Source organism: Dromaius novaehollandiae, chromosome 5 (genome assembly GCF_036370855.1).
Source record: "Dromaius novaehollandiae isolate bDroNov1 chromosome 5, bDroNov1.hap1, whole genome shotgun sequence".
Lineage (NCBI taxonomy): Eukaryota > Metazoa > Chordata > Aves > Casuariiformes > Dromaiidae > Dromaius > Dromaius novaehollandiae.
The window spans coordinates 60,060,128-60,074,146 of NC_088102.1; the positions used below are offsets into that span (position 1 = coordinate 60,060,128).

Sequence of the window (14,019 nt, forward strand, 5' to 3'; positions counted from 1 at the left end):
GAGCGCGTGGGCCAGCCAAGCCCTGCTCAAAGCAGGGCGGCCGCAGCGGGGGCTGAGGGCTGCCCTCCACGCAGGAATATTTTGATGAGTTTGCCTGCGTTGACTCCGCGTTACTGCAAACTCTTACTGCAGACCTAAGTGAGCGTGAACTCTCTCTCTCAGGAAAAGACGACTGACTCGGAGAGGAGACTACGCACAAGATACCCATGCGTACGGCTTCTGCGGACATCACAGCACCGGGGAAGAAACGGACACAGGCAGCAGGAGCCGCTCGTCCAAGGGAACTTGACCCATTTCTATTGCTGTTGCTGCTAAGTAGTAAAAATTCAGTTTGTAGTGAGAATAATTTCCTTGATGGTTAAAATGGGTGTTATACATAAAAACAGACTTTCCAAAATTAGTTGGCCCGACCCTGAGCTAACGTACGTTGGCTGCCCAAGGTGCCTTTCCGCTGGGGAGCACTTGCTGAAGGGGCCGCCGAGGGGAAGGCACGCGCTCGCTCCCGCTTGCTGCGGACCCAAGCGAGCTGGGAACGCTTCCAGGCTGCGGTTTTCCCACTTACGAGGAAGCAGAATAGATAAGAGTAGACAAGAAGATTAAAAACCAACTACTCGCCCAACTATTGCAAGTTGCTCCTATTCAGTTTTCTACTATCCGTATTTTAATTAATTCACCATAGTATTATTTTATTATATATTGCCTTCCCTGTAACACTTCTCCAATTAACAAAAACACTTTGGAATTTGGTTTTTTTGAATCTTTTGTTTCTGAGCTTGAGAAGACCTAAATATTGATCACTGGTTTCTCCCCCCTACTTACGAACAAACAGTATTATGAACAATATACTTTTTAAAGCGCGTTATTGGTGGGGTATCACGCAACATGGCTAAGCAGCTGAAAGCAGCAAGCGCAGCCATTTAGCGCACTCCATCTGCCCCAACCTCATTGCCCTGCGGCCTCATGGCAGCACCTCCGTGCCACGAGACATGCGGGCAGGAGCCGGGGAAGGAAGGGAACTGCAAAAAAAACCCAGACGTGGCAGTAACGCTCCCTGCTCTGAAGCCCTTTTCTTCAAAACAAAAACTAAAAAACACCCAAAACACCCTACAAGTATGAAAAGATTAAATGACTGTTGCTCCCACATCTGCTGATGTTTTCCAAAGCACTGCGGCATGCGCGGCTCCGCACCGAAGGGCCCTCTGCAGTGACTGTCCGTCTGTCCATCCATCCATCCCCGAGGCTGCTGCTCGGGGCACAGCGCGCTCCCCGCACCGGGTGCGTTGGCTCTCTGGGGCTGCGCAGCCCGGTTCCCATCTCAAGTCCCACCTCGCTTTCGGGCCGGCTTGCCTCTCTCCGTACAGAGCAGCCTCTCGCTTTTATTTTCCTTTTTCCCCAGGGACCACAACCCGAACCGCCAGCCCGCACCAACACTTCCAATGCTGACGTCCCTGCTATGGGGAAGGGGCAAACATGTTTCTAATGAGCTACTGAGCCAATAAAAGCTCCGTTTCCCCAAACCAGAGACGAACATCAAGATCTTGGCGGTGCCGGACGCCCCGGCTGCTGCCGGGCGCAGGAGGGAGCCCGGCCGGGCGCTCCGCTGCACAGCGCGCCCTTCGGCACGCACAGCCTGGGCACCACTCCGCAGCTCGTGCCCCGGCGCTCATTAGGATAAACACAGTGCTTTCCATGCAATCTGCCTGCAGTGCCTCTCAAATGAAGTTGTATTTCCCCAAGGGAAATCTGCATCTGTTTGGTTTAATTTTTTCAATGGTTTGCTTGTTGGGCTACATATTAAAACCACTTAAGAATGCAGCTTCAAAGTGGTTTCAGTTAAACATGTCTGTTTTTCAAATTAAGACCTTCTCTGTCAACATTGGTGTTACCTGGGGGAATTAAAGATCCTAAGAGGAAAAAGAAATTTTGATGTTCATCTGTCATAAAGAGTTTTAATGTAGTTTTCTAACCATGACAAGCAATCTCTGCTGAGAAAATGTTCCAATCCCGCTTGGAAAAATTGCTGTGTGTTACATTTAGATCAAATTCATATGATGAATCTTAAATATAGTCCAGTCAAGGAAATATCTTTTTACTTCAAAGCAAAGGTTACCTTGTGTGCTAATGAAACCTTGGATTCAAATTCATCATCATCAGAGGAAGAAGAAGAATACTCAGCAGCTTGTCTTCTGACAGGTAGGTGATCAGAGCCTAAAATGCAAGAACAAAATAATCGGTGAAGAAGAAAATATTTTTCTTTAGCTTATACAGACACTTTGCACCTGCCTTGAGCTCTAATCAGCAGCACCTAGAGCAATTTGGAAATGTGGATGATTGCGTTAATTAAATTTTTGGTCACTGTCAAGAACTCTGCCCATTTATATTTGATTTTTTTTTTAGGCATTATGTACAAATCAATTAAGTCCTTAAGCTCCATGTACGCAACATGCTGTTCTGAATGCATTCAATATTCATTAAAATGCATATCTGAAGTTAGCCATATTACCTAAATGATTGTATAAGGCTCACTATACAGTGTAATTGAATGCAAAAAGTCTGAGCCAGCTCTTAAACAAATTACCCTTATGTGGCTTGTAGCATCTGGCACCCATTTTTACTACATGACATCTGCTCAGTGTAAAATAGTTGGCGTCAGAATGTCTGGTCATATAAAAAAATCACAAATGTAATCAGAAGCAAATGGACTAAGAGAACAAGGTTTTATCACACAGCCTCATGCAACATAAATATTTCATTAATTATGTCTAAACAAACGTCACTTATTTTTCTGCTTTAGGAATATTATCACATCATTGAACTGTTGATTAAAACGCCATAATAAGTCAGGAAAATCCATACATCACAACAATGCACTCCATAAGGAAAACTCAAAAGCTGTCTTTGCAAGAAGCATGTTTTCAGAATTATAAATTAAATTACATTTAATTGCAGCAATTTTATCCTGCCTGTTTTCCCAACATCTTGTTTCAACTGGGTGTAAATATTTGAATTTCTTCTTAATTTGTCTAATTCACAGCCTCATTCTCTTTATTTAAGAAAATAAAACTGCTCTTGGAACATCTGTCTCTACACTTCAACCTGCTACAGTGTTAATGATTAACATCTGGGGCAGCATCTTGGAAATGTACATTTTTTAAAGCTATCAATGCCACTTTTCTTAGTATCTGCTAGGTGACAGTCGGTTCCTATATGCAAGTCGCATGCGAATTAAAATCCCTCCCTACTCTCTCAGTAGGAATGTTTCTTCATTCTTTCAGGATCCCAATCCTGAAATAGGATTTGTCTCAAACCATATTCTAAAATCAGGATCCAAGAAACATTCAGTGAAAGCAAATCCAAGCACTCTGAGGCGGGAATCCTGATTTTCCTCATCTACCTCTGTTTTAGAAACAGCGGGTCCTCGTTCTCCACGAAGCTGCAAGCTCACGGGGTTCGGCACAGCAGAAGGCTCCCGCGGAGCAGACCCCCGGTGGCAAAGCCGGCCCCGCTAGCGAGAGGGCGAGCAGCGGTGGCACCGGCAGAGGTGGTCCCGAGCACCCCTCGGGTGGGCCGTACCCCGGCACCCGCAGGCATCCTGCCCGCCCACCCCAGCACCCCCGGGGACTCCTCCGCTGGGCCGCGGACGCAGCAGGGCCGGCAGCTGCGAGCGCGTCCAGGTCCCCACCAGCGCCAGAGGTGGAGGAAGTCCCGGGGGGCTCGCAGACGCTTTCGTCTGAGGACTTAACTCCTCCACCTCGTCCCTCCCGCACAACCAAACCTGCGCAGCAGCTACGCTGCAGCCACGCTGCCAGGGAAATCCAATCTCCCAGTATGTGGCCAGTAAGCCTTACGGGACGCCCCGGGAGGGCTGGCGGCACAATCAATTACATGCTCCCTTTCTTCTCTCGGCCGTGGGAATAAGTGATTGCTTCCCCGCGTCCTGCTCTTTGAGCAATATCAATAATTTAAGAAGAGTTACGAGGTGTAGAGGAAAGGCAGCTTGCTGTAACGCAGGAGCACCTGCCTCCTTCTCCGGGGCCGTTTGCCTTTCTGCAACGGAGGGAAGGTCACTGACCTCTTGAAGGACTTAGGAGAAGGGACACCTCACGAGCACGAGGAGGTCGATGTCTTTGCGTGAACGGGATTCACAACATCCACAGTCCTCTCAATGCGCATCTGCTATGGAGTGCCAGGTATCTGCATCCTACTCCACTGAGAAAAGCCATTTAGAGAGCTCAAAACCAGCTCAGCCACTCCTGTGGGACAGCCGCTCTCTGACCAAACAGCAACGTCCTTCAGAGGGTTGTCTCCACCTGCCAAGTCCGTGGGAAGAAGCAGCACCAGGAACTCAGGGACGCCGCACGCGATGGCTCTAGCTGCGTGTACCGACAGTTACTTAGGGTCTCTATCACGTCTTACCTGCATAGAGATTTCACAGCACATACTGCTGCAATCTTTACTATTCCTTTCAGACTTTTCTACCTTACAGTGGCTACTAGCAGCTTGGGTGAGAGCCCTTCCCAACATACCTGATTTACACTGCCAAATCACAGCGAAGTGAGCAGTAATCCATGTTATCGAACATGACAGTACCACACGGTATGTTTCTAAGTACAAAGCTGTAGGAAATACCCAGTTCTTTACATGGGGACCTGCTGTCCTCATGCGCGTATGGCGTAAGATGCAAGATAAATGACATCTACATAATTAAAATTTCTTCCTATGGCCAGTTCCTTGGTTATCTAAGGGTGGGTCTCAAAGACACTCTGCTTTAGGCTAAGCGCGCTGCCAGTGTACGCCGCCCGCGGTAAAACCCTCACTGAGTTCAGTGGGAACAACTGGGCCAGAGCTAAGGGCTCCTGACAAGCCCTCCCTTAAGACAGAGGTCGAAGGTACTGCTTTTCCTAAGAAACTTCAGATCCTCTCAACAAATTAGGTGGTGTCATATGAACAGATTAAAGAGGCTGTAGCTAAAAGGTGGGGGGCACTACTGATACTCCTCGAGGTCTATATGGAAAAACACTGCCGCCGTGGCACCCTACGTCACCGTCCACCCGCGTCCCCTGCAGTATGTTACGTCGCAGCAGCAGCTGCAGTCTAAATACACGGGAACTGCTGGAACAGGAGCTAAGCGCTCTAGTATGTTATACCAATGCCTTGGCTTCTTCCGTAAGTGTCCATGACTGCATATGTTTTAAGGCTGTTGAAGCTAATTATGGACACTTCAGTGTTCCACAAAAGAGAGGCAAAACTACATCCATCCCTCAGCGCACTGTTGTGCTGGTACTGGTGTCACGAAACCAGACAGGAGCTTGCACAGGCCAGGAGGTGACAAGAAAGGCCAGCAGAAATCAAGCACGGGCTTGGCTATTTGGCTTCGTATTTCTGCTTCTCCACAGATTTCTCATGTGGTCTTAGGCATGTAACTTTATCTTCCCATGTCTCAGTTCCCGTTCTAAAGTATAAAATGACTGGGATAACGGAGTGCTAGCGGACAAGAATACTGCAAACACAAAGACTTTCTACGGTGCAGAGACGTGGTAATGGGAACCACGCATGAATCTAAAACATCAGCAAGTAATCCCCTTTTTAATCTGAAACTGTGCAAAATCCAGCAAACAGGGTTCATAATATGTCTTAGTTTCTTATCAGCTGAACTGGTAGTTCCGCTTAATTAAAGGAGCCATGTAAACAAAATATAGTCATAACTCCCACTTGCCTCAAAAGGCCCTGAACCTACCGCCTGACCAGTAAGAGCCTGAGAACCATTACGAGCTGTAACATCTTCTGCCGTTATACAGACAGTGGGTTTAAGTAATATATTGTAATAATTCTCATCCAATCTAAGCGACTTTTCTAAGAATGTTTTCATGCTTTCCCTGCTCTGTCAGTGAAACAAATATTTCTCTGAGTTCTTCATGACTACCAAGACGCAAACCCTGAGTCACCAGAACCTACTGATAAACAGTTACCTTCTTGGGAAGCTCTTTAGTGGGTCTGTCTGTACATTAAAGTAAACTAAATCCTGGATCTACATTTGCGTCTCATTAAAAACATACCCAACAACCGGTTACCACATATACACATCAGTACAAGAAAAGAAACACTCTGCTGACTGCAGCTTTCTCATACACACTTGCTTAGTTCTCTTTTCACTGTTTTTCTTTTTTTCCTGTGGTATTAATAATTTTTAGTACCTAAAAGTGACCTTATGACTAACATAGCACTTCGCTCTGGCATTTTTCTTTGCTTTGGCTTTTTTTTTTTTTTTTTTTTTTGAATTTCAAAAAAGCAAGTTGGCTTAAGATAGGTCAGCTAGCCATCTGATTATCATTTATATTTCTTTTTTTAACCTCAGGTTGGAACCCAAGGAAAGAATCTAAGAGCAAAAACCTCAAAGATATTTGAGCAATAAATCAAAAAACTTGCATTGCACCTAGAAACTTAAGTGTGGCTATCTGGTGTCACGTATATATTCTACAGGCAAACAGTTACAAGATTCTTTTTTTTTCTTTTAAAAAAGGAAACATCAAAGCCCTACTGAAAGCAGCGAACGAAGCCCCATTACTTCAGCGAGGATTGTCCTAGGTCCCGTGCAGGCAGTCTTGGCAGGCAGTTCTCTACGCAGCTCCAAATTTCCAAGCATCTCTGAGGAACAGCTCTCATAAAACAGAGCACAGTGTTAGCCAGAAGTTTTCTAGACCAGGCCTGGCTATAAGGACCTAGGTTGATCCATACTGAAGGTGGAACTTAAAGTGAAGGCTCGAGTGATGGGTGATCTGCCGGGAGTAATCAGGACCTCTGTTTCAGCACGCTGACCTTTGGCTGGGGGCTGAACACCAGGACATAGAAGTAGCCGTGCAGGGTCAGACCGAAGGTCCCTCCAGCCCCACGTCCCGCCTCCAGCAGCAGGTGTCTAAGGGGCATTAGTCGCACTGGGCCATCACACACCATTTCTCCCCTTAATGTTCTCCCAGCCTCCAAGCATTTTCAGCTCAGGAAGTTCCTAAATTGCATGTGGTTTCTACGCATTTATCTAATCCTCACTGGATTTCTCTTCCACGAACTTTCCCAGTCTCAACTGGATCCCACATAATCCTACGTTTATCATCCACATCGTTCTTTAGCTCCACAAGCCAACTGCCCACTGAGGGAGGAATCACCTGGGTAACCTAAGACCAACCATCCTTGCACAGAACAAGAGCATCTGGCCGCAAATAGGACAGAAAAGCTCTACTGGAGCCAGGAGGAAGATGAGCAAAGATTCCCATTAAATTGATTTCTGTAAGGTGCTGGGAGTCTTCAAAAAAATAAAAATAAAAATATCCTTGCATGGTAGAGGAATGCAGCACATTAGTATACTATCCTCTTTCATAAATTTTTAAATGTAAATAAAGCATAGCAGTACTCAAACCTAACCAAAATGTTTTCTATTTTACTAGGAATACAACGTATCATTTGTTGTAATACATTTAGTTAAAAGCAAGTCATCTTTGCTTAGTTGATGGGTAATTAATTGGTGTAGACTCAAAAAAAGTGTCCCATCCAAGTCCATACTGTAAGAAGTGTGAACACTAGCAACTCCCTCTCACTTCAGCGCAGTCCTTAGCGTCCTCTAAACCAATGGGGACTCCTGGTTTTGAGAGTTGTTAGAAAATGGAGGCTCCAAAAGTCTGATCCAAAAATTCAGAAGTGAGTGCGGGCTATTCTATTGGTTTCAATGAGCTTCAGATGAAGCCTCTCCTATACAGCGAGGATATCTTTCTCCCTGTATGCAGTACTTCTTAAGCAGAAAGGATACAAAGAGGAGCCGGCAGCTCAATGGAAACATCTCCGTGGCTCCATATACTCTCTGCTCCTTGCACGTGCATTATTTTACACACAGACTGTTATTCTAATGCTGCAGTCTGGGTTACGGTTTAATAAGGTAAGCCACAAACGGGCATGCCAATAACATTCAAGAGCTTATTGAGTTAAATAACTGTGACTTTGTATAGTGGGGTGATGGAAAGATGGATTAGGTAGAAAGACAGGTGGGTGCAACTCTCATACCTCGTATTTTAAACCTGAAACTTTGTTGCACTTAATTCTTTCCAAGCCCACGCTCAGATTACTCAGATTGCTCTTTGTCTGACATCAATATTTCTTAGCCTTGTTTGCAATTTTAATATTAATCTTGTTTTTGCAAACAAACATGAAAAATGATGCCTTTTAATCATTGCTCAAAGTAATAGACTCACAAATAGGTCAGAGTAGGTTAATAAGGTACTTTCTCCTCTCAAAATAAAAGAACAAGGGGATATTAACGACACCACAAAGCCTCCGCAAGTATGTCTGCAGTTCGATCCCTACGACAGCATACAGAGATAAAGGGACACCTGCTGAGAAAGCAGATGCGCAGAGCAGAGCATTTTGCTATTGTAGCTATAGTGCTCCAGTACCTGAGCTGGCTAACTTAAAGGACAGCTAACGTACTTCACACTACACTAACGTTTCCAGAGCTAGTCCTTGCACTTGCCTGCTTTGCTCCCTCTTTCACAATGCACTCAACGTCACAGCAGCAGCCATTCCTGTTGTTGTCTTCCTACGTATAGAATAACTATATATTAACTATACAATACAACAGAAATTGATTTGAATGATAACACATATGTCCTTTAAATATTAAGTGCTATTACCTGAAGTAAATAATCCTACTCAGGTCCTCACCTGTGGAAGGATAATTTAGCCTGTCTCCTGGAGAGCGGTCCTTAGTGAAAGGCAGAGATGACATGAAGGAATTCCTTTCTCTTTCACTGACTTTACTTCTCAGTCTTTCCAAGAACATCCCAAGACTATTCTTCTGTGCAGATTCATCCAGGTTGTCTTTGGAGGGGCTGTTCTTGGGCTCTGGGGGTGAAACAAGGAGGTGCTTTTCATTACAAATAAAAAGGTCATCCATAGCAGCCTTTGGAGGAGTCTCTTTAAAGGTAAACTTTTCTAGAAGTCCTGGGACATCCTCCATCCTAGTAGTGCAAGATGATTTCTGAGGTTTCCGAGCCATCGTGAGAGGCACGGTATGAGGACTGTAGACTGGAAAGGTTGCCTCCTGGGTGTCACCCCTTGTAGATCTCTCTCCAGAGACAACAGAAGAATGAAACGGATTTAGGCTCCCGTTTCCTAAATATTCTCCTGCCTGCTCCCCTACTTTAAGCTCCTGTGGCTGCGCGTTATTAGCTCTATTACTGTTCTTCTGGCTTAGGGAATGGCCAAGAGTACTAGACAAGCTGAAGAAAGCTTGTTCTGGCGAGGCTTTGGCTTTGCCGTCTGAGTTCTGCTTCGGCCCTTCTGGGGGCGAGCTCAGGGGCTCTAAAATGGACCTCTTTATGGCGCTGGCAATCAGCCTCAGCGGCGATCTAGGCTGGCCGGCCACGCGTTCTTTGGTGGCTGCGTCCGGGCTCCCCCGAGCCCCTTTTGTGTCACCTGGCAAAGCCAGGGGCAGAGCACCATTTGCAAGTAGAAGAGGCATAGGACAACCGGATGGTTTGAACACGTCTTTTCTCCTGGCAGCATCCTTCTCCTCTGAGATCCCCATCACTCTTCTGTGTTGATGCTCCGGACTGGCTTCACTTAAGTCTGCCCTGTTCAAATCATGTAACGTGGGGTGCTGTTCTGTGCAAAGTGTCAGCCTCCTAGTTATCCTCCTTTTTGCCTCCTTTAATTCTTGCTCATGTTTTTCTTTTGGGTGCCTTGTATTTTTCTCATTTTTTTCTTCCAAACCTGCAGATGAGAGCACTTTTGTCTTCCTCTTAAAATCTTCTGGTTCAGAGGTATACTGGTTTTTTTCATTCCAGCCCTGGGCTGTGTGTTTCCCAGTGTCACCATCTGTATCTTCAGGCTCACAAAAATCAGCAGCCGGTGTCCCATTCTGAGGAGGTGTCAGTGAAGAACATCTCACGCTGCCCTGAAATGGATAATGAGGCACATAGAGACGGATATCTTCAGGCATCTCTTTGGCTTTTTCTCTCCTTTGAAATACTGGGCTGTATGGCTTGAAATGTCCTCTTGTAACTTCTGGAGGTTTCTTGTAAGAAGCCAACTGTCAAGTGTATGGAAAAGTGATGATTTTAGTGGTAGAAAATATAGTTCACTATATATTTCATTTCATACACTATTTTAATCTTAATTTCAATCTTAACATAACACTGATATACACAACATTTATTTTATATATAATATGTACACACATACATAGATAAATGATAATGCAATAAGGAGGAAAGCTTTTCTCCCTAAAGAGCTGACATTTCTGTAAGAGGGGAGATTTAATGCTACTGGAAATTTAGCAGTCTAAAGAAATGTAATTCATGCTAAGAGCATGTCATATCTTTAAGAACTGCCTTCAGCATTTTCCTTTGTAAGAAACAGTCCTCTCTACAGGAAAATAAACAAAAGCAGATCTACTCTCTTCTCCTGTGTGCACTTCAGTTGCATCATGTTAGAGTTTACAGTAAGCACAAGAGGCCATAATCCATCATCTCCAGCTGCTTTTATAGTATTGCATGCCTACGTAGTGCAGGTAGGAATGACTGAAGTGACCCAGAAGTGGGCAGAATGCAAGGTGGCAGTTTTAAACAATCAATTCAATTAGTTTGGCCTTATAAGTTATTTTTTGGTGAAGATTTAAATTCATTCTTCTAGCCACTGAAATCTTCAGTGACGATAGCAACAAGGATAAATGCCCACATTATCTAGTCAGCAGACCAAAAGCTAGAGGGTTTTTTCTTCTTAAAAGTGAGGAATGTTGTCCTCAATACTATGTGATCACGGATAGTTAGAAGATTCAATTCTTGTTTCCACTTAGGTCCCAGTTTCCCAAATGCACATGGGTAAAGCCATTAATCTGTCTGACTTTCCATATCCTAGATGCATAGGAAGAGAAGTAATAACAATTACTCCTTGTTTCACAGTTGTATTTGACAACAAAAATCAATATTGGCCAGGATCTCAGATAAAAACAGGAGAAGCACCAATAAGCAAATAAACACTCCCTTAATCCTCTCTCTTTAGGCTAAGAAAAAGGCCATTAGGCGCTGCTCGTAGAGTGGAAGCTGCAACACGGAGAGCGATCTTTCCCTCTGCGCGGCAGGAGCATGCAGCATTGTACCGCGCTGCTCTCACGGGACCGCGGCTTCCTGGCCCCATTGTCCCGGACCGGATTTTGAACCGGTACCGTAGATGTGGAAGACCTGATCTTTTATAACGCAGACCCTGAGGTCAAGCAATTTCCATCATGTTTAACCTGAGGGCGAGGACAACAGCCGAGGACCTGGGCTGGTCCCTGATCTGCCTGGCTCCAAGTCAGAGGGACGAACCTCTCCCCGCTCAGGACTATCGGTCACGACTCCTGCCTGCAGTGCGGCACTTAAAGCAGGCCCGCCCTTCCTCATATTAAAAAAATAAAATAAAATAAAATAGAAAATACAAAGTCAAGCCAAAACCCTGAAGGAAGCTGAAGGTGTTCCCGATCTGCGGGAGATTTGGAGTCAAGGGCCTGCTCCAAATTATATAGGAAAATAAGTCCTCCGCCCTCTGGATGTGAGTGCTAAATGTGAGACACCAATGCCTACGGGCCATAATGGCCTAAAACCCCCAGCGCCCTGTGCCCACATTTCCTACGGCTGGCACTCTGCGGCTCTTGACTTACCCTGGCTTGCCAAATTGCTCCCCAAGGCCCATGGGAGCTGGCTACCGTGAGCACCAAAGCTACTTGAAAGAGCGGAGGATGCTCAGAGGACCCGCTGAGAGCAGGCTGGTACCAATAACTGCTACGTTTGTTTGGCTCTACGCAGTTTTCCTTCATACCTGCGTTTGGGAGTGATCCTCTCCAAGAGCACTTTGACAGCTGGCTGAGCTATCCTTTGAATGCAGCGCATTTTTCTTGCTAGACAGTAGAGGGAAATCTGCCAAAGAAAGACAAATTTTACTATTGCATTCATATTATTTTTGCCTTAAGTAAAGTTTGCAGTTAACGAATGAGAGCAAAAAAAAGTCATCTGGCTACAGCTTTACTCTGAAAAGCTTAACTAAAATAATGGAGCTTATATCCTCACTCGCATGTGCATGCACACTATACAAAATACATGCTGACGTTTTCAGAGGTGAGCCTGAATTTCTTTCTTTTTTTTGGCTGAACAAAGTGAAGCAGCTTTAGAGTTTCAGGAAGCTATCTGAAAACTCAGCCCTCTTTTGATCTCTGAAAGCACCTTAAAAACAGGCAGTCAAAATAACAAGCTGCTTTTGAAGCTTTGGTTACTTCTGAGAAATGAAGAAAAACAGATGACTCATGCAAATGCTGTCCACCAGAATGAGAAAGAAGTGAGAAATATAACTGTCTATGGGCAGCAAGGCCAGAATTAATCTTACAGCCTCCGTGATAAGCCACACTAATGACTAGCAGACTTCCACAATCAAGCGAGTTAATTAATTGCTAAAAGCCTTGAACCAAAACTAGTACAGACAAACTTAGATGCGCTGCAAGAAAGAGTAGGTAGGTAACTTGTACCTGAACAGAGTCAGCAGAGCTTGCTAATATTTGCACACATGTGAAACTAACAGAATAAATCATCTTGGAAAAAAGCAAAAATATTCCTGAGCCAAGATATTACCATGCCAAGCTTTAACATGGCAAGTATATTTATAGAAGAAGTATCAACTCCAAAACGCAATTATTAGCTCTAAAACCCAAAAAGGTTCACAGTGCAAACTCTGGTTCTTCTATATGGAGATTAAAAGCTATGTAAGAGCAAAAGCCACACATCAGAGACAGAGTACATGAGGGTGCTGGGAACCAGGAAAACGACCTGCAGTTCTTGCGTGTGGACTTCAGAAAAGGAAAAGAGGCCAAGTTTCCTTTTATCTCAGTATCTCACCTGTTTGTTTCCAATCTTGATGAAATTTGTTATGTTAAGAACTAAGGAATGTGATGTTCATCAAGAGACCTCCAGCAGGAACCAGCAAAAAGAGGCTGAACTGAGACACATCCAATTTTTCTTACCCAGGTAAGAGGGATACCACAATTCTGATCTGCTCCTGTTCCTGCTTTCTAAATATTTTAGCATGAAATTTGCAGCAAAAAAACCCAACCCAAAACAACAAAATCTTCAAATAATTTCAGATACCACATTGAGTCCCATAATGGTCCTCTAAGAAAACAGGATCAAAACTGAGATACTCCATCTTCATTTTCACGGCCTATCTCTACTCCAATTCTCATTCCCTAATGTGAAAGCAACCCCTCACTCTGGTGCTTTCTTTCCCACTTGTGACATTTCCGAAGCGGTCTGCAGTGCCGTGATCTTCCTCCCCGACACACAGAGTGCTCTGCTAACACTGGGGAGCTCTGGCACTCTACAAGTTTCTAAGGTTTACTGTAATTCAAATAATAAATACTTTGTAATTCATCTTTTGTTGTAATTAATCTGGGGCATGTAACTCTGTTCCTTGCTGATAAAAATCCTCCTGCAGCTCCTGAAATTGTCCTGCCCAGGGCCTTGCTCTTGGCTCTGCAAGTGAGAGCTCTCCTGGGCGCTGATAGTGAAACCAGGGAGAGAAGCAGCATCCAGGTGAGACCTACATGTAACAGAGGAAATTGGGTTTTTTTCCTCTGTGCAATTTGGATTTCCTTATAGCAAATCGAGCCACAGGAAAATAAGAGAATCCAGAATTCAAATTAAAAAAATATACCGTTACCTGTATAAATGAACCAGGTGGCTTTAGTCTGGTCCACTAAAGCACTTTGCTTCCTAACATGGACAAATACTATTGCTCAGCACACTGATGGGAAATCCAGCCACTTCAGCAGCGACAACCGTAATGCTGGTAAAGGCTTAAATCCCACAGCTCAGGAGTCTATAGGAGAATTGCACATGCCAGTAGGGAAAAACTGCTTCCCACTGAAACCCTCCGGGATGTGTGTCAGCTACAAAGACCAGGCCTGCACATACAACATCAGTTAGTGTAAAGTCACAGTTTGCTGGCTTT

General features: G+C 44.7%; 1 protein-coding gene across 3 annotated transcripts in view; it reads right to left on the bottom strand.

Moving 5' to 3' along the window:
* MICAL2 (microtubule associated monooxygenase, calponin and LIM domain containing 2) overlaps nucleotides 1-14,019 on the bottom strand; it is a 121,229-nt gene that overhangs the window by 13,823 nt on the left and 93,387 nt on the right. For all 3 annotated transcript variants that reach the window (XM_064512983.1, XM_064512984.1, XM_064512985.1), the window contains 3 exons: nucleotides 11,842-11,939; nucleotides 8,707-10,075; nucleotides 2,111-2,208 (listed from right to left, as the gene is read on the bottom strand). In XM_064512983.1, the coding sequence (XP_064369053.1) occupies nucleotides 2,111-2,208; nucleotides 8,707-10,075; nucleotides 11,842-11,939 (1,565 nt within the window). The remainder of the gene's footprint in view (nucleotides 1-2,110; nucleotides 2,209-8,706; nucleotides 10,076-11,841; nucleotides 11,940-14,019) is intronic.